This window comes from Ammospiza caudacuta, chromosome 2 (assembly GCF_027887145.1).
Source record: "Ammospiza caudacuta isolate bAmmCau1 chromosome 2, bAmmCau1.pri, whole genome shotgun sequence".
In the NCBI taxonomy this organism is placed as follows: Eukaryota; Metazoa; Chordata; class Aves; order Passeriformes; family Passerellidae; genus Ammospiza; species Ammospiza caudacuta.
Window position 1 is genome coordinate 51,548,330 of NC_080594.1, and position 20,138 is coordinate 51,568,467.

At 41.3% G+C, this 20,138-nt stretch overlaps 1 protein-coding gene across 1 annotated transcript in view; it reads right to left on the reverse strand.

The window, feature by feature from the left end:
* Nucleotides 1-20,138, reverse strand: part of FLT3 (fms related receptor tyrosine kinase 3) — a 42,003-nt gene that overhangs the window by 14,917 nt on the left and 6,948 nt on the right. Inside the window, exons 2-9 of the mRNA XM_058799878.1 lie at nucleotides 14,013-14,137; nucleotides 12,316-12,518; nucleotides 11,422-11,537; nucleotides 9,071-9,188; nucleotides 7,538-7,674; nucleotides 6,809-6,948; nucleotides 6,574-6,727; nucleotides 2,984-3,149 (exon numbers count right to left, since the gene is read on the reverse strand). Of these exons, the coding sequence (XP_058655861.1) occupies nucleotides 2,984-3,149; nucleotides 6,574-6,727; nucleotides 6,809-6,948; nucleotides 7,538-7,674; nucleotides 9,071-9,188; nucleotides 11,422-11,537; nucleotides 12,316-12,518; nucleotides 14,013-14,137 (1,159 nt within the window). The remainder of the gene's footprint in view (nucleotides 1-2,983; nucleotides 3,150-6,573; nucleotides 6,728-6,808; nucleotides 6,949-7,537; nucleotides 7,675-9,070; nucleotides 9,189-11,421; nucleotides 11,538-12,315; nucleotides 12,519-14,012; nucleotides 14,138-20,138) is intronic.

Consider the following 20,138-nt stretch of genomic DNA (forward strand, 5'->3'; position numbering starts at 1 on the left):
TCCCCAACTCTGTTTTAGTGATAAAGGCAAGCATGAACATCAGAGAGTTTGAAGAGAGAAGAAAAAAAAACCAAACAGATAGTCCATATCAGCAATATGCAAAGCAGGAGAAAGCAGTAATGAGATCAGTCTAGAGAACTGAAATCGGGATATTTCTCCTTAAACAAGATACATACAAAGGCAGCAAGTATCACCTTGAAATTCTAAACCAGGAAGACTCCCCTTGAAGCCACTGGCAATTTTGTTGACTAAGGCCACACTTTCATATAGTTATTGACTTTTGAATGTCTTGATCTGAAATGGCCTTAACGATGTCTCTGAACTCATGGATTTTTTAAAGCCAGAACCCTTTTAAGCTGCCTCAAAAAAGAAACTGAAAACAGGAAAAAAAAAAGAACCAATCCAAAAATAATTAATTGCTTTTGAAATCCCAGGTTGGAAGGATTATATCCTAATGAAATAATCAGAAAAAAAAAATGCAGTATCTTCAATATCTGAAAATATAAGGGGATGTGAGCTAAGTACTGTAAATTTAACAGAGAACATTGTGTGTATGAAGAGTCATTAGCTCTTTAGGGGGGAAGTGAAAATCAGTAGTGTGCTGAAACAGAGAGCCCACAAAAGTAAATAAAAAATGGAAATTCTGAAGGAATGTCTGAAAAGATACTGTAAGCATAGTGACAGGATAGATGGATCACTGGGTTTTGAAATTAAAAGCTGAAGAAAAATACAGAGTTAATTATTAAAATTTAATATGATCTTTTATCTGGAGGAATAATTTTACAAGAGACTGGCAGAAATTAAAAGAATAAAAACAGGAAATGAAAAAGGATATGAAAGGAACAAAGTAGAAGTGCTGGGAGACAGGATTACACAGAAATCGACCAGAACATGCAAAGTGAGACTCACAATGTGTTTAGATATGCGATGACTTTTTTTGTGTTGCTTCGAGAAACCTTCAGCTTTAAAATCACATTAAAATATGGAGGACTACAACTTGCAGGCAGAATCTCCTGACTTCCCTACCCCTTGCTGCTTCTGCATGCTTCAAACTGAATGAAATATGTACCCCTACTCTTTGTCCTCAGGACAGAGACATGTCTATCCAGTGCTTGTATTCAGCCAAAATTGGATCGTTGTGAGGGATGTCTGCACAAAAGGTTGTACTTGTCAGATGAAACAATCAGCAAATTCAAGTTTTTTCCCCTCTATTTTATATTTTCATAACATAAAGAAGATGCAAATAAATGCAAAGAATAACTACCCAAAATAAACATAAAAAGTCCTGTTAGTCCAACAGCACTGTCAGACAAACGGCCGAGTTATCCGCTTGAAGAAACCGCCAGGTCACGCCCCAGCAATGCTTGGTGGCTGTGGCCTGTGCCTGTGGCTGGGCCAGCCTGGACACACGGCTCCAGGGACACGAGCTGGCCTTTCCCCCATCCAGCAGGTGGTGATCAGCGCTCAGCAACTGCTGCTCTTCGCTGCCATGGCTCTGAAGTGACTCATAAATCCCAGGCCAGCAGCTGCACCTTACTGACTGATGACAGCTGCCTAAACCATTTCAAAAGTTCTCAATGTAATTACTGTTGGCACAGTCTGTAGCACCTAATTCTTATCTGCATTGAATTTACACCCACTGTCAATCATCCAAGCAAAACTGAGTCCTGCTGGTACAAGCAGTGAGGAGGGGTGTGTATCAGCTGCAAAGCAAATCAGCTCCCTGTTATCAGCTGGAGGGAGGTACCTATTGGACAAGGATGAGCAAACGCTCCTGGCTGTCCCCTGAGACCTCATTTCCAAAATCAGTCTTGTCACAAGGCACAGTTCTGCCAAGCCCACGTCAGGCATTGCAGATTAGTCACCAACACCCACCCAGTGCTATCAAAGTTTGCTGACAGCCCTCACTTTATCAGCAGGGACAGAGTTCCTGTGGCCATTGCCAGGAGATGACAATTTGCTAACCTGAACTGAGCTGTCTCTGAACTTCACTGAGGTCTGACTCCAATACACAATCTGATGCAGATGAAAAGGCCAATCTGTTGCAAAGATAGCTTGACAAGCTAGTGGATAAAATCAAAGGTACCAAAATGCTATTGAAAGAAATCATGAAAAAGTGTAATCAAGGCTTTGACACAGCTTTATGCAGATGATGACAGAGATTTTAAGAATATGAGAAGGAATCAGAGCAGCTGCATTAGCTCCTGCCTACAGCCTGCTCACTTTTAATGTAAAAACTTGAAAAGAGCAGCTTGGCTTTACTTTCATTGAGGTGAGTAAAAGCTGTTACCTGCAAAGCCATGGGACTACTCTGAAAGAAACCCTGAAGGAAGTTAGATAATGTTATCAAGAAATAAGAGAGCCTAGGGAATGGAGAAAACATTAGCCTTAAACAGGATTCCTGCCAGAAGTCCATTGTAGGAAATAACAGAAAAGGTAGATAACTAACAGGTTTATTCAAAACATGTTTTGCTGCAGCAGCGGAAGAATCCATGACCTGGCTAACGAGCAGAACGACGTGTTTCTGTGACACAGGCACGGGCCAGCAGGGCCCTGGGAACTGCAGCACCCTGCACTTGGTCTGGGCTGCTTGAAAGACACTGGGAACATCATCAACAACAGGATGAGAAAATGGGAACATGCAGAACTTGTGATCCAGAATGAAAACTGCGACAGATCTGTAATTCAGAATTTATGTTAGAGAGAAGGGGAATGGCAAAATGCATATAAACTTAAGGGTTGCTGGATGCATAATTTAGCAAAGGGTTTATTATAAATAGAGAATAAAGTGATTCTACAAGTTATCTGTGTGAACTGTTGTTCAAAACCAAAATTGTGTTTGAGTGCCTTTTGTTAACAGTCTCACCATATGGGCCATTCATATTTTAAAAACACAAAGAGAGTACAAAACATCATAAATTGTCCAAATGAGATGTAAAGAAGACAGATTATTATATTAAATTATTACAAAATATTCAAATACCTGTGTCCATCCACACTGTAACTTTGTATACATGGAAATGTCTTATTGGAATACAGCCACATGCATCTAACTGGAGGATATGCTGTAAAGTTAACTTCAAAGCAAAACTCTTCCTCACCAATTTCAAAATCTTCTTTAGAGTCAGTTATATTTATAAATCCCTTTTCTGGAGAAAAAAATGAAAGAAAAATTATATTAGAAAGGTTGGACTTTAATGAAGACATTTTAACATCTGTATGTTTTTCATTTTGGTTATCACAAGCAAAAACCATGTTACATCACAAAAGGTATCCTGTCAATCAAAATAAGATAATGCTTCAAAATAGTACTGGAATATTGTCACCGTGTTCAGCTGCAGACAAATGAGTTGAGCTTGATGAAGTTGCATATTTGGTCAGACCAGAGAAATTCCAAAATGGTCTGACATGTCTCTTCAGTCTAACCTACAAAGTCTCATGTCCAATAACGTAATTATTTAGTTAGGTTTGGGTGTGTATTCCAGGTGTAAAGAGCTCCAATTCCTGGCTTTCTTTCTACAGGAACAAAACCAGGTGGCACCACCATCATAATCAGTAGTTCCTTCTCCTTCCCTGAAATAAGCTGAAGATTTTGCAAATGAGTCTTGTAGCTGTTCCTTTATTTCTCCATTTAAATAAAACATATTTAATGCAAGATGACAGCACCATGGAAAAATATTTTGAAGAGGTCCATGAACCATGTGCTGCTAGTATTTGCTCTGCTAAGGTGGGATCTGTTTCACCTAGTGGAGATGTCAAAAGCTCTGTGATTCACCTAAGCTACTTGTTTGAACACCTGATAAACCCAGTGGAATGAAAAAGGCATATTCAGATGAATCCTATCCTAAAGAAGAAGATGACAAAGATGTGCTGAACCACTTCTGGAAATACTGTTTCTTGGCACTGACTGAAGAAGGAACCAAAGTCATAGCTGGGGCTAGATGTCTCATGGCTTGGAATGAATCCTGCCCAAAGAGACTGAGCAGCAGACATGTGGGGGGAGGCTGTCCTAAAGACACCAGTGGTGCTAGGATCAACTCTGTAGAGATCACAGAACCATAAACATTGGAAGAGATGTGTAGTCAGACTCCTGCCCAGAGCAAATCCAGCTGGATGGTGTTGCTCAGAGCCACGTCCTGTTTGGTTTGGGTATCCCCAAGGACTGTACAACCTCTGGAAAATTTGGGGTGGTGTTTAATCAGCTACATGGTGAAAAACTACACTATAAAAATATTGTTGAACCTCTTTTTCCCTTTTGAGTGTTTTCTTCTGATTGTAACCCTATATTCTGCTTGGTGTTTTATCTGTCTTAACCTACTTACTACTTGGAAACTCCCATAAAAACCACAAACATTTCAGTATTTCAAAACAAGAAACTATTGCTTTCATGAGTACTCTCTTATTTTTTGATATTAAAGGCTTATTGATTTTATACATGGAACCTTCATCTTTTTGTCCTCATCCTTCCAGGCTCCAAGTGTACTGTAAACAACACAACCAGCCAAGAGTAAAGACTCTCCAGAGAGCATATAAGGACCTTGGAGCAGGGTATGCCATTTCTTGGGAAAACAACTGAGAAAAAAAAAGTAGTTTCTTTATTGGAGGAGAAAGAAAATGGCACCTTTTTGCTTGGTTTATTATTTTTGACTATTTACACTTATCAATGACAAAGAGGTGAGATGGAATTCTCGAGGCTGAACAAGTCTCTGTGTTTCTCATATTTGTGTAATTTTTTGCTTTTAATATTATGTGCTGCAAAATAACTTACATATTCCTTAAGTGAGATTGTGTAGTGCTAAAAATTCTTTGTTTAACAGTGGTGGAAACTGAACATAAGGCCTGCAGTAACAAAGAGCCTTGCAGTTGCAGTTGTTGGCATGATCTCTGCTGTGCTTTGAAGTGGCCTAACCACCCTGCCTGACCTGATGGTCACACAAATTGGGATAAACTGGTGAGGTATCAATTACCAAAGAACAAATGAAAGCAGTCTGGCTGCAAGGCATTATTAGAGATTACATCCATAGAGCTGTGATAGCCAGGCTCCCCAGGCAATGGAGGATGTGCCAACCAAATCAGTTTTCTCTTGGATAAGTTATACCATGAGGATTCCCTGTGAAGCTACAGGTGTTGAATCATGTACAGTGATGGTTTAAAGGTGGGATGCTGATTGTTTCAGAAACTGCTACCCTAAGACATGGGCAACTGAGTGAAATCTGTATCTGTATCACTGCTGGAATGGAATCTGCATTGTTAGCATAAATTCACACCCACAGTGACTGTCATTAACACATTAGGCTAAATGCTGGGATGGATCAGAAGCACAGGATATTCCTGTAGAAACTTGGAGAGAGAAGAACAGCTGTTAGCTTGGTATGACAACATCACCCACTTTAATCCACCATGTAAGTAAACAAATAGATTTTCTCACCAGCAAAGACAATGAACCCTCAGAAGTTTTGCTGGGATAAAGGGGTATTAAGGAGGGCACAGACATTCAGTATAGGTTGGTGCATTGTGGTGAAAAAAATACCCTGCTCCGTAATACAGCCTTCCAGGGATAGCAACTCAAATAATTCCCTCTGACTGTCACCCATGCTCACACCTGATAGTTCACAGATCCCAGAAGCCACTCTTTCTGACCTATGCATGGCCACTGATGAAAAAGAGGATCTTGCCCTACCTCTACAGTACACCCTCACCCCTATGTTCCTGTTTACCAAGGAGATGTGCGTAGAAAAAGGCACAGGTATTGTACTCAGTTATTGTAAATGATGAGAGAACTTCCTGCTCAGTGGTAGGCAGAAGCTGAAAAGAGGATATTGTACTGGGAAAGTAATTTCTGAAGAGACTGGAGTAAGTATTCTCACTTCCTGCCATACCTAGCCTAGGTATTGTAAAGCCTGAGAGCAGCTACATGTGGGGTCAAACATATGGTGGCTGCTTCGGAGAGCCTTGTTTTCAGGGCTAGAGGCTCCAGCTCCAGGCACGCCAGTCATTGAATTACACCCTGTACCTACTCCAGCAGCATGGTCCTACCTACATCTTTCCTTTTCATGCCTTGTTTCCAGACCTAGGCCTGTTTGTATATTTTTTCCATCTGAGAAACAAAGTTTGCAGCTGAGGCTGCTCTCAGCTAAATTCAACACTGCTGGCTTTTAAATAAGCATATTGCTTAAGTAGAATGAGATTTGCTCTTTAAATTTGTGACTCTGTGGTGCACTGGCTGAGAGTCACCAACATATGAGATGAATCCCAGCCTGTGATTCCAGAAGATCCCATTGAAACAGTCATACAGACTGCATGTCTAAACAGTGCCACCTCTAAAAGCACTGTCTTTTAAAGGGAATTATTTGAAAATCAATATAAAGAAAAGGTTAATTGTATTCAGGTACCAGAATGACTCAGTTCAGATTAATCTCTTGGCTCTCCTGGATTGCTTGGAAGTGCAAACAGACTTTTTCCTCAGCAAGGGAACTACAAACATACAGTGCATATCTGCAAGTAAAGAACAGACACATGGAAAACAAAGCAAAACAGCTGAGAGACAAAGCTAACACCAGGGATTGGAATTACCTAGAACTGTGATCAAAGCAGTTTGATTTGGATGAGCAGTAGAAGAGCAGGTGTAATGTCCGCTGTCATTTCTTTCTGCTGCTGAAATAAACACATGCTGGACCCGAATTGCTGACAAGTCTTCTTGATATTCTAATCCTTCAAAGCAGCAACCCTGGTTTTCAACAGAGATTCACATTTAATCAGTTGATAGTGCCTGATACAACCTATGTTAATGTATGTCCTTTCTTTTTACCTGCTCAACGTCTCTGTTTTCAAAAGATAGTTGTATTCTGAATTTATAATTATGGTGAACAGCTCTGCATCTGATCAGCAATGGCTCCCCAACCTTAAGTAGTAGTTCAGGTAAAGGTGCTGCCTGTCTTTCATTTAAATCTACAAAACCAAAACACAGACAGTGAAACAATCATCATTTTGCCTGGAAAATGCTCAGTTAGATCAACATTTTTTCTGCTAATGTTGTATAGATATTCATTTTTACATAGTAATGATAATTACCATAATAATGAAATTAGTAACCATCATGGATTTAGATGTCTCAAAACAAATTTCGTCATGATTCACAAGACACCTCTAGGGCACAATGCAGCATAGAGCTTAGCTTGGGTTGGGTATATTTAAAAAACAGGCAAGCAAATCTGAGTGCATATATTAATTAAAAATTTTATATAAATATATATGTTTGAGAACACTTTGGTGAGCTTTTCCATGCACACAGTCCTAAAAGCCTGAACAAAAAGTCAATACAAGTATAGCAAATATAGAAAGGCAAGAGGCTTTTTACAGAGACCACAAAGAGCTATTGAAATTAGGTTTAAAACAGAGCAATGATATTCACTGTTAGCTTTATTCCAGTGATTACAAACAAAGAGCTTAGACCAGAAATCATACTCAGATGAGTAGCGCAACTAACTTCAGCAGCAGGATTGAGCTCACATGCAAGTAAACCTTAGAGGGAAGTTACCTATCGTAAAGAGGCTGGTGCATTCTCTGCCCAGGATATTGACTGCACAGCACCATATGTAAGTTTGAAATAATTCATGTTGCACCATCTGGATGCCATCTATTTCTCCAGTTTCTTCATGCCTTTTATAAGGGCAACTGCAATTACAAGCATAATTATTCATTGACTCATTTGGTTAACCACAAGCAAATAAATCTGATAAATCTCTAAGCCATGAGAATATGCAAACAATAGTGGGAAAACTGGATTTCACGTATTGAATAAAAAGGAACTAGCAAAGGTGAAGATAAGAAAGTAAAAATGTCACAGTCTGGGCAGAAATGTGAGCTGAAATGACCTGAATATGCTCAAACTGGCTCTTAGACAGGTAATTATGTGATTAAAATCCAGACAAGAAGAAAATCATAGAGGCTGAGCTTTCACACCACATCTCTGATTTCCTGGTGGTGGGAGGTGCTGCAAATCCAGTGGCATTAGGAGATCCAGACCCCAAACTGCCATGCTGTAGAGAAAAGCATTATTGCCCCTGTAAATAGAATAAACTTTATCTATTAATAGAATGGGAAAAATGATTTAGCTCACAAAATCACAACCTCTTGTCTTCTCAGCTCTGATACTCCTGGTGAAGCCCCCAGTGACGGGAAAAAGGGAAACATTGCATCATTTAAAAAAAGAGTAGAAAGGAAGGCCATGGGAACTGTCAACCTGCCAGCCTCACCTCTGGCCTGGGAAGGTCACAGAACACACCCTCCTAGAAGCTCTGCTAAGGCCCAGGGAGGTGATTTGAAACCGTCAAATCATCTTGTTGAAGATGTACCTGCATCTTGCAGCTCACTCAGACTCCAAAGATGAGCTTTTATGGTCCTTTTCAATCTAAAGTGTTCTATGATTGTAAGATTCAAATTTTAAAACGATGTGAAAAACTAGGGGGAAACAAGATGCCTTTGATTTGCTCTTCATGAAAATATGAATCCAGAATAAAATTTCTAAAGCCCAGAGGTGGTAGTTTCCAAAAGAGCACGATAGTTAAAATGTCTAGGGAAAATGTGTTGCAGCACTCCAAAAGTGGATCATGCGGACATAGGTTTTCCTATGATTTTAACCCGTGAGTGTGCTAAACAGCAGAACCCATCTCCAAAAATTCTGAATCAAAGGCTCTTCTTCAGTTATCTCCCTGATAGCTGAGTAGGCACACTAAGCAGTGTAGAATCATGGAATCATTAAGATTGGAGAAGACCTCTGAGATCGAGTCAAACCATTGAACTAACTGTGCCATCTTCACCACTAAGCTGGGCCCCCAAGTGCCACATTACAAGTTTTCTGAACACTTCCAGGGATGGTGATTCAATTGCTTCCTCTGGCAGCCTGTTCCAGTGCTTAGTAACCCTATCAGTGAAGAAATTTTTCCTAATATACAATCAAAACCTCCCCCGGCACATCATGAGGTCATTTCTTCTCACCCTGCCACTTTTTCTTTAGAAGATGTCAAACTTTCAGTCTAGGGATTCAACATGTATATAAACATACACATACCTCTTTTCAGGTGTTTTGCAGAATATCCATTCCACAGAGGGCTGGGGGTAACTCTCAGAAATGCACTCGATAGAATCTGATTTTTCCCTTTTCCTGAAATAGGGTTTGGCTGGTTTTTCTGATAAAAATCATGCAAATGTTTAAGAATGATTAAATAATTTTGAAACACTGTTTTGTTTATTTTGTAGTACATAAAGTTTCATAGCTGTGATTTGTTTCAGGAGTTTCAACACTGAGGGAACAGAAAATGGTTTAGCCTTAGGTGCACTGTGGGTTGGTCTCATGAGCTTTTCAGCTTTGATTGCTAAATGCACAGCTTCCCTGTACCAAAGGCCTGCCTCTATATGCCAGGGGATAATCCTGAGGCTGATACAGAAAGGTGTTAATTTGCTGTGGTTGCTATTCATTTCACTGGGCAGGAGCAACTGTGATTTTGAAATCACATCCTAAGCCCGTCTTTTGGTGGAGTATCTGTTGAGACTACAAAATCTGTGCACAAAATGGGGTTTGCTCAGTCAGATCAGATACACGATGGAGACAGAAGGGGTGATAATGACTTCTGATAACCAGCAAACTTCTCTACTCTGCATCTGTAACCCAGAGGGAAATGATTCCTAGACAATTCCCAGTGTCCTGAACCTCTCAGGCACAGACCCGGACTAGGAACAAAAAATTTAATGTGTTAAAACTGCTAAAGGTTCGACTCAAAATGAAAAGCACTGAGTCCAGTTTTGAGCAATCTTTCAATGAAATTGCAGCTGCCACATGTAAAAGTGACATTTTCCTCAGTCATGCTTTCACTGTGGGCAAGGTGACGTGCTAAGGTGAAAGTAATAATCATGGCTTTGTAATTTCTTTCCTCATTTATGTCTAAGAGGTTTTTTTTACCTACAGAAATTCACATCCAAGTTGAAGGATTCACATCTAGCCTGAAGGGTTTTATAAGAGAGGTAATCTTGACATTAAATTCACAGGACCAAAGAGAAAGCAATTCAAGCAATTGATATAGAAAAGACCTTTACCGACATTGTTTCAAACTATTCTTGCTTGCACATGTAATAACACTTTTTACCTCTAAAGCCTAATTGGTATAGAGATGGCAATTCTTAATGAAAAGTTTAATACTTTATCCCCTCAATGAAGCTGTTAAAATTATAACTGAGGCACGCAGTAACGCTTCAAATTAAACAAGGAGAGATTAGAGGTGACTTTTCTGGCACCAGAGAGAGAAAAAAAGTTAAACAGAAGAAATACTTTAAAAACAACTAAAGAGGGAAAACCAAATGTTGATTAGTTACAGTTTATGAAAACCAAGGCAAGTAATAGCTCTTGTTAAACCTGGAAGGGTTTGCTAGTCTTTTAGCTGTTTGGATTGAGGTTTTGCCTTTGAAATCTTTTTGCAGTTTTACATTTTATCTTTAAATTTATCCCATTCCAGAAAAAATAATATAATCTTTCTATTCTGTTAAAAAATCATGTCACTATGTGTCTTTATGGGGGTTTTTGAGATGTTTTTGGACACCCCTAGTTAGAAACAGAAGCTTGCACTTGGTTGCAGCAGTTGCCTTTGCATCAGAGAAGTCTCTTGTGTGAGCCTTGAGAAAACGCAATCAAATCCAGTCTCACTGGGAGCCTTTCAAAAAGTTGCACCTCACAGGAGCTCTGTCATGAGCATTTAACAGCAGCTGAAACCTCAGCTTCTTGGGCACACTTGTGTTGAGCAGCTGCAGAACTGATAAGTTTTAAGTTTTGATTTAAAAGACAATGAAGAAGTCAAAGCTGGCACTGAGAAGAGGGACTCTTTCTTTCCCCTTTCGTCAGTGGACCTCTTGCCACCCACGGAACTGTTAAAGGAAAAGCAGTGCGAGAAGTGAGAGCCCTAGCAGCCAGAAAAACTGGAAAAGTGGCAGCAGGTAAAAGCGTGACCAGAACATAAAAGGGAAATCCTGATCTGGTCCACATAACAACCAAGTTAGCAACACCAACAATAAACAGGTTAAAATGAAAGCAAACAAATCTAGCCCATGAGCATGGAAAGCACAAAAAAAAAAAAAAAAAAAGCCACCATCAGTTTATCCCTTTTGACACAGAGGGGATTTTTCACAGGGGAGAAGAAAGCTTGTGCACATTTACATCTTTATTTGTTCATTTGCACGGTTTATTGACTAGGGAAAGTTGACTCACATAGTTTGTGGTTCTGACTTCAGCCACAGAAGACAGCTCCAAGTGCTATGCTAATCTAGGAAGATGCTTGAAGTGCAGCACATGAAAGCTTCACTGCTTTGACTGAACTTGAGCCTCTGCCCTTGAACCTATTGATGGAGTGACCCCTTTCATGTAGACATACTTACTTCTGATGAGAACAGGCACAACCACTGTGTAATTGCCAGTTTTACTTGTGACAAAGAGGGTGTACGTCCCAGCTTGTCCTTCTTTTATTTGGGAAAAAGCCAAAGATGCAATATATCTATAAAACAGAAAGTTGTATTTGTCACACTAATATGAAGAAGGTAATATGCAACACACACAATTAAATGTTAGCTCTTTAGCACTTGCAAAAACCCTTCAAAGACACTGGTATTCATTATTTACACTGTGCCCTTCAACCTGAAATACTTCCTTCATGTGTCTTCCTACACAAGCAGCACACAGGAACTTGCAGTCACAGTACCACATGCTTAATGCTGAGAAGCATTGGGAAGGATGGCCTTCCTGAGCTGGAGGCAGTTCAGGAGCTCCACAGCCAAATGCTTTACCTACAGTCTCATTCTACAAGTTTCCATGAGGAGGGAATTATGGAGCCTCAGGTTCCAGTCCAGGTTTGGCTGTGAGAGTCAGAATGCTGGTGCTGTTGTTCTTGATCTGCACTGTGATCCTAAAAGCCACATAATTTTCATGCCTCTGTTTCTTTGGCTATAAAATCATAATTTTTCCTCAAGATCATGGCAAAGCTCAAATCCATCAATGTCAGAGAGTGCCTGGAGACTCCCATGCAGGATGCCATACAAATTAAAAGAACAAATTTATTTTAAAATGTTCTTAGTTTTAAGATTCATATGTGTACATTGATCTAAATGACAATCAGTAATGTGCTGCTGGGTGACAACAGTTAAGGATTAAGAGACTGAAAAAGATAATGCGTACATGAAATCAAACACAGGCACAGTCACAGAAAACATTTGATTTGCATTCTAAAAGAAAAGATCTCTTAAAGGATCTTTGATCTAGTACATCCCTTGACTTACCTATTCTCTGAGACAAAAGAAAGTTCACAGGCTTTGCTCTTTTTAAAGAACCAAAAGCATGAAATTATATTTGAAATGCTCATTGTTATTCTTAATTCAATATCTTCAAATACATTGACTTCCACATTTTTTATTGTTTGGTAGATGTTCTCTGTTCCTTGAGAATTCAAGTAACACCCAAGATCTTCCAAAATATTAGGAACCTGCAATGCGGGGGGACAGACTGTTAGGTATTTATTAGCAGTTAGCTTTATTTGCTTTTTTTTTTTGCACTCAGATATTTTTAAAGGGTTCTATTTCTACCACCCAACCTATTAATAAATATGTGGAATTCTACTGCATGAGGAAACTCTATAGGGCTCCTGTTGAATTAGTCAATTCTGTTCTCTAGACAAACACCACAGAACAATCTTAGCCAGAACCATGATAATTTCTGTTAGTGATACAAGTTATTCTTTAAACTTGATTTTATTTTCTTTTGTTTAGAACCACTGGGAGACACAGAACTATAATGAAACCTTTCTGTTTGGAACTTGGATGCGAAGGCAGGGTCAGAATGTTGGGTTTATTTTAGCATCTCACTGCTTGTCACTGCATCATCTGGCCAGGCTGCTCCTCAGCTCCTTGGGGGCTTTACTGGGTAAGGAACATTTCGGCTGGATGCTGTCATATTTTTCATTTCCTCACCCCTGTGTACAGCTAAAGGAGAATTGCAAACAGAAACAGAATCTTAAACGGTCATTCTGAAAGCCACCAACGGAATAGTGAGTCTCTAAGACTGGCTGCAGCAAAAGGTGGCAAGGAAGTAGCTCTGTCTGAAGAGGAGCCCTAAATGTCTCCATTGCTTTGTTGGGTGAATTTTACTCTGCGTAAGTCTATAAAAGGACAGAGTTCATTGCATCCCCATTTTGTTTGGTTGGTTGGTTCTTCTCACGCCTCTCTCCTTTCTCCTTTCTCTTGACCTGAGAAGTACCCAGAAATAACAGCCAAATTCTGCCTTGTCAGATATGAGGACAGCACAACTTTGGCTGCTATATCTTCATTTGTTATTTGAATTACTATTCATTCATTCAGGAAAGAAAAAGATTTCATAAGACTTCCTTGAAACAAGAATCCTCAGGAAATATTTTAACCACAGGTCTCAGCTGATTTATAATTTAGTTACACATAATCTCCACCTGGTTTTCTACCACTGGGATTTAGAAGAAAATAAAATAGTATTTAATTCATTGTCCAGCTTTGGTGTTGAAGTCAAAGTTTGGACCTGACAGCGATTTATGGGCTTTGGTGGTGGGAATAGAGGGCAGTACAACTTTCTGTCAGTCCCAGCAGCTGTGGCACACACCCCCTATGGCCTTGGCAGTCTCCCTTAAGGGCACATATTTTTATATAAATTTTAACACTGATATATTGCCAACAATATCCAGCAATATTCAGGCATGCTGATATAAGATAACATCAAGATGTCAATAAAAAAGCCAGTTTCAGAGAAAACTGGTACTTAACTATTCACAGTTTCAGGGTCTGAATTTTCAGATATGTATCCCTCTAATCTACTGGTGCCATATTTGGCATAACTCTAGATTTTGTCTGTGATGTCCTCACATTCTAAAGGTTTAGGGCATCGTAAGTTTCTGGGAAGGTATCCTGGAGTGGACAGGAACATTTTATAAGCAACTTGTTCTCTATTACATCACCTTAGGAGCTACTGATGTCTCTGGTGCTACTGAACCTTCATCCTTCTGGCTGATAAACCCACACGTGATCTCAGATGTATTTTGAGTCATTGTAGAAGTGAAAGCAACTGCTGTCATAACAAAAACTGCAAAACAGAAATAGAAAACACATGCAATAAAGTCTAGATCTCTGCTATGGGACAGTAGTTTTAGTTAAAATACAACAAAACAAAAGATTACATCTTTAAAAAAAAAGCCAAACTGAATATGCAGACATACTGTATGAATATGCTAACTCTGCATTTGTGTATTGAAGCTGAGTGGAAGCTCTGTTTGGAGAACCTTTCAAAAGCACAGGCACATCAGACTTTACAAGTATGTCCCATAATGCTGCAGAGAAAGTCTAAAGACAAAAGCCACTCTGTGTTATAGAGGCTCCTTTAGAAACAGCATTACCAAACACAGATGCTCTCTTGCACTTCCCTTTTGCATCCTTGTGCTGGAAAGCACCAAATGTTGCAGCACCAAACTCTGCAGCACGGAGATGGAAGACGATCATGCCCACTGTGAGATGGAGGATGATCATGCACCTTCCTTCCCACAGAAGGCAAAGGCAAGGACTGGGAAAATGAGAACCACCTGCTGTAGGAGATCAGGTTTGAAAACATCTAGGGAACATGAAAGTGAACAAGCCCAAGGGACCTGATGAGATGTGTCTGAGAATCCTGAGGAAACTGGCAAAGGAAGTGGATAAGCCCCTATCCATCATATTTGACAAGCTGTATCAGTCCTGTGAAATTCCCACTGATAAGAAAAGGGAAAACATAAGCTGCCTTTTCAAAGAGGAAAAAAAAAAAGACCTGGAGAGCTACAGGACAGGCAGTCTTGGTGCCTGTCCAGATTATGGAGCAGATCCTCCTGGAAACTATAAGGCACATAGAAAATAAGGAGGTGACTGGTGACAGCCAACATGACCTCACTGAGAGCAAATGGCACCTGGCAAATCTGGTCAGTGGATGGATGGGCAAAGGCTTGATGTCCAAGCAGAGAGCAGTGACAAGCGGTATTCCTGAGGGGTCAGAACTGGGACCAATATGTCCTAACATCTCTATCAATGACATGCACAGTGGGATCAAGTGCACCCTCAGCAAGCTTGCTGATGACACCAAGCTGTGTGCTGCAGGCAACACACTGGAGAGAAGGGATTCCATCCAGAGGGACCTGGGTTGGCTTGAGGGGTGAGCCTGCGGGAACCTCACGATGTTCAATAAGGCCAAGTGCAGGGTGCTGCACCTGGGTCAGGGCAATCCCAAACACAGACACAGGCTGAGTGAAACATTGATTGAGAGCAGCCCCGGGCAGAAGGGCTCAGTAATGTTGTGAATGAGAAGTTCAAGATGAGCTGGCAGTGTCCAGCTGCAGCACAGAGAGCCAACTTCATCCCGAGGTGCATCAGAAGCAGCGTGGGCAGCAGGTCAAGGGAGGGGATTCTGCCCCTCTGCTCTGTTGTGAGACCCCACCTGCAGTGCTGTGCTCAGCTCTGGGGTACAGAAGGATATGGAGTCATTGGAGCATGGCCAGAGGAGGGCCACAAAGATTATCAGAGGATTATCAACGATTATCCCTTACGGAGACAGGTTGAGAGATTTGGGGCTGTTTAGCCTGGAGAAGAGAAGGATGCCGTTCAGCACCTTGCAGGCACCTGAAGGGGGCTAGAAGAGAGCTGGAGGGGGATGTTTTACAAGGGCAAGGGGGAATGTTTCAACTGAAAGAGGGCAGGTTTAGATTAAATGTTAGGAAGAAATTCCTCATTAGGAAGGTGTTGAGGCATGGAATGAGGCTGCCCAGAGGAATTGTGGATGCCCCAAGTAGCAGAAGTCCTTTATCCTTTTGCGTAAAGAGCAGTGTGAGAAAGCTTCTGATGCCTCAAAGGCATCATCTCTCCAGAACGCTTCCTATAAGCCTTTCTGCAGGACTGCAGCTTGAAAGGTCACCTTTCAGCTTTAAAGGAGCAACAGTAACTGTGTTCCCACCACTACACCAAACAGAAGGAAGACTGTACAGCTGGCTGGGTGAAACGTGTCTGATTTCCATTAATTCCCTAAAGCCAGCCATCAACAGTACAAATAAGCAGTGAATCATAAAATAACTTATTTCTCCTGGCAACCTGAAATTTTTCTGCCCTCAGGCCTTGGCGTTTTGCTTTGTTTTCTTTTTTTTTTTTTTTCCCCTCAGTTCCTGAGATGGTTGCACATAAAGCTAGGTGCAGAGTTGAAAGAAGGAAAGAAAGTAAATATATCACAAAGAACTTGAAGGATGAATATGATGAGTGTCTTCCTGCAGGCAATGAAGGAGCAAAACTGGAAGCAGGAAGAAACAAGTTAGAGTTGGGGCCATCTCCTCCTTGCCATTTGTATCTTCTGGAACTGTCTGAGCTCTGAGCTGGCAACACTTTGACAATCTCTTCTCCTTGTCAAAGTGTATTAAGGCTGAGACCTTCTCATTCAGGCACGCAACATACACTTCATTTTGGTTGCCTCCTTTCCACAGCATGCACAGGCAATGGGCTGCTTTTGCAGATGTCTGAGTAAAACCCTGTGTGTTATCCCTAAGAAGGATGAATGTGATTTCTTTGTGGAGACATATGTCTCCATCCTTTGGCTATAAAAATAACAATGGCACTCCTTGAGTCGGAGTGCCAGCGGGCAGCTGAAAGGCAGGCATGCATCAGGTATCTACACCAAGCATGCTGAATTCCTTCCATCAGTGCAACTCATGTTTCTAGCTCCCCCCCTATCCTTTCACCAGGTCAATCTCTGCTCAGCATTCTCCACTTCTGTTGGTTTGTCGGCTGATTCTTCCACCCTTTTCAAAGCAGAGACTATTCACCTTGCTCATGGCCAGGGATTTAGCTGATGGAAACCCATCTATTGTCCTCTGATTTCTAAAACACACCAGCAGAAACCACCTGAAAATATGACCTCAAAATCTCAACTCATTTGGCTTGCTGAGCATTCCCTTGCTTTATGTTCCTGATTTGTGAATAATTTAAACTTCTGATTGTACAAGCTAAGCCAGTGTATCCCAATGTGACATGATTCCACCTTGCCCATGCTGCCTTGTCAGAGGGAGGGTGTACTTAAACACCAACAGGGAGCAGATTTGCAGCCAAAAGTTAGACAGCTGTAGCAACCAGACTGTGAGTGAGACATGCAAACGAAGTGTCAGATGAGCTGGAACTGCAGCTGTACAGGATGGTGTGAGGGACTATGCTGGAAGCAGTGAGCACCCTGACCCCCTCATGTGTAAGTAAAAATGTGACTCCTCTTCATGTAAACTGCAACAGCTTGCCACTGCTGTGGTGCACCTTTATTCCTGTGAAGGATTTTAGGGTAAGGGAGGATGTTTTGAACCTGACATAATTCCAGATGCTTTACAGCGAGAAATGAATGAGTAACATGATAGTAAGAAGTATTTAGGTGATACTGAGTGGCCTAAATTTGTGTAGGTCTTGAAGAAAATAGAAAATCAGAGGATGAATGAGCCTTTCAGCAAATGTAAAATCAAGAAAAAAAACAGTGGGAAAATGATAATGTTCTGATTTGCCATCTTGATCTTTCAGCTTCTACATGGCCTCTTCAAGGGCTGCTGTTATGGTCTGCACATCAGCCATCTTCCTGAAAACCCAAATTAAGAACTGCAGAGACTGAAAGCACTGGGTAAAGAATACCAAATATGTAGCATGCATAATCATATTGTCTATTGCTGAACTAGAATGAAGCTGAAATGAAAATAAATTGCTGCCTCTGAACAATGTTTGTTTATGCCTGCTTTCCATCTTCATTATCTTTTTATAGGTTATACAAAATTAAAGGCAGTAGGAGAAATCTTGCTCTCACTGCAGTCAGACAAACATCTATCTGCCAAAGACAGAGCTAAGATTTCATCAAGATGTGTTGGCACATACTTGGGGCAATGCCTGTAAAAGACAAAGAGAGCTTACGTGTTATGGTGCTGACAAGAAAGGTCTGAATCTACTGAAGAGATACCAAAACAAGAAGCTCTCTTTAAGCTAGTTCAGCTATCAGATGAATGCAACTGCTTCCAAAAGTTTATTTTCAAATGGGACCTGACAAAAATAGCCTTTGGAAGACTGGGAAAACCACTCCAAAATATGCTGAAAGTCTGAGTTAACTAGAAAGACAATAGCTTGGAAACTGGAGAACTGTGAAAGATGAAAACCTTTCTCTTCATATCAAGGGATGCATCTTGTATTTGTATTCAGCTCAGGGTGCTTAATATTTTACATAGCAGCCAGGCCTTCCCTAGACATACAACAATCTTCCACTCTGCTTTACAGCCCAGAAGATTTACATAAAGCAAAGTATGATTTGGGTCTTCTTTGGTTTCTGACTATGTCCTCTGAGCGTGACTCTGGATTAACTTTCCAAAATTTTCTTTGTGATCAGAGGAGGTCAATAGATCCTCTCTTCCCGGAAAACTGTTATGTCTGTCATGACTTGTCAGAAAAAAAGTCTCCAAAGTAGTGGCATTAAGCTCATGGATGAGCTTAATATTCATTCATTAACTCTTTAAAACCTCCACTTTTGCATATGGTAGACTTTTTCTCAAATCACCCCCAGAGTGGTGGATCCTGAAGTGAGAATTGTACTCAATACAAATACGCTAGAAATCAGAGGGAGGCAGGACAGGTAAAAAGAACCGATCTTAAACTAGTTCCTATCTTTTAACCATATCTAATTTCTCTCTTATCAAACTTAACTTTTGTCCTTCTCATCTTTTTGCATATCTTTCTTCCTCAGCATCTTCACCCTTTCAGCTTAAATAACTCCCAGCTCAGAAAAATATGCACCTTGTTCATTCTTGTATGATGGTAGGGCCAGAGGTGTTGTTCTGTGTTTTGGAATAATAACCATGCTAGAACAGGGTTTAACAAGCAAGGTGGGTGACAAGATGCCTCTGCTGCAGCTCATGCTAATTGTGACCAGCTGTTGGAACACTGCCTGGGATATGTCTGGGTCAGGAGCAGTCATTTATCTGGTCTTACCTGTTAGTTACAATAAATGTCACGTGAATTAATTTAATTATTCACAGTCGTGTTCAAGCACGATTGAGATTTGAGGTGGAAAGAAGCCTATAGAGTGTGATGGCTCTGTGTGGAGGGTTTGGAGAGAGGGGACGAGAATCTCTAGACTTGAATCACTGAGCAAGACAGCAGAGAGAAAGTGGAGCAGGGGAGGTTGTGTAGCTTCATACAGTGCTCAGTTTGGGTCTGTGTACTGAGTCAAAAACGAATAATGGGGTCCAACAGTGACTCTATCCAACATCCTGGAACGTCACTGTCACCCGCCAGTCTGGTTCACCACGGCCTGCAGCCCTTCGCGTGGATTATTTTTGCACCTGCATCTGCCCCCACCACCTCCCCTGCCCTCCTGGCTGCTCTCCAACCTGCGCCACCTGCGCAGGCAGCCCGCGCTGTTTGTCCGGGCAGTGTCCGTGAGTCAGAAAAGGACAGTGACCTAAGAATAGAAAAGGTGTTGGTATAGAACGGGGTCTCCTCCTCCTGCAGGCTCGAAGAATGTGGTGTTGAGGTTACGGTCTGTAAGGAGCACTGCGATTCCTGCGGCAGGGACTGGAAGGGACTGTAGTAGGAGTACTGCGGTGATTAGGACTGATCAGAAGAATAGGGTTTGGTATTGTAAGAGGGCAGGAGGTTTTATGTCGATTGCTGTTGCAATGAAGTGGATTGCCCATAGGACTGAAGGGACACCAGCCAGGTTAGGGAGAACGTGGGCACGCTGTAGTTGTGATGAAGTGGATTGCCCCTAGGACTGAAGGGATGGATAGCACCAGGTTAGGGAGAACGCAGGCACGCTGCAGTTGTGATGAAGTGGATTGCCCCTAGGACTGAGGGGACACCAGCTAGGTTAGGGAGAACGCGGGCCCGCTGTAGTTGTAGTGAGGTGGATTGCCCCTAGGACTGAGGGGACACCAGCTAGGTTAGGGAGAACGCGGGCCCGCTGTAGTTGTAGTGAGGTGGATTGCCCCCAGGACTGAGGGGACACCAGCTAGGTTAGGGAGAACGCGGGCCCGCTGTAGTTGTAGTGAGGTGGATTGCCCCTAGGA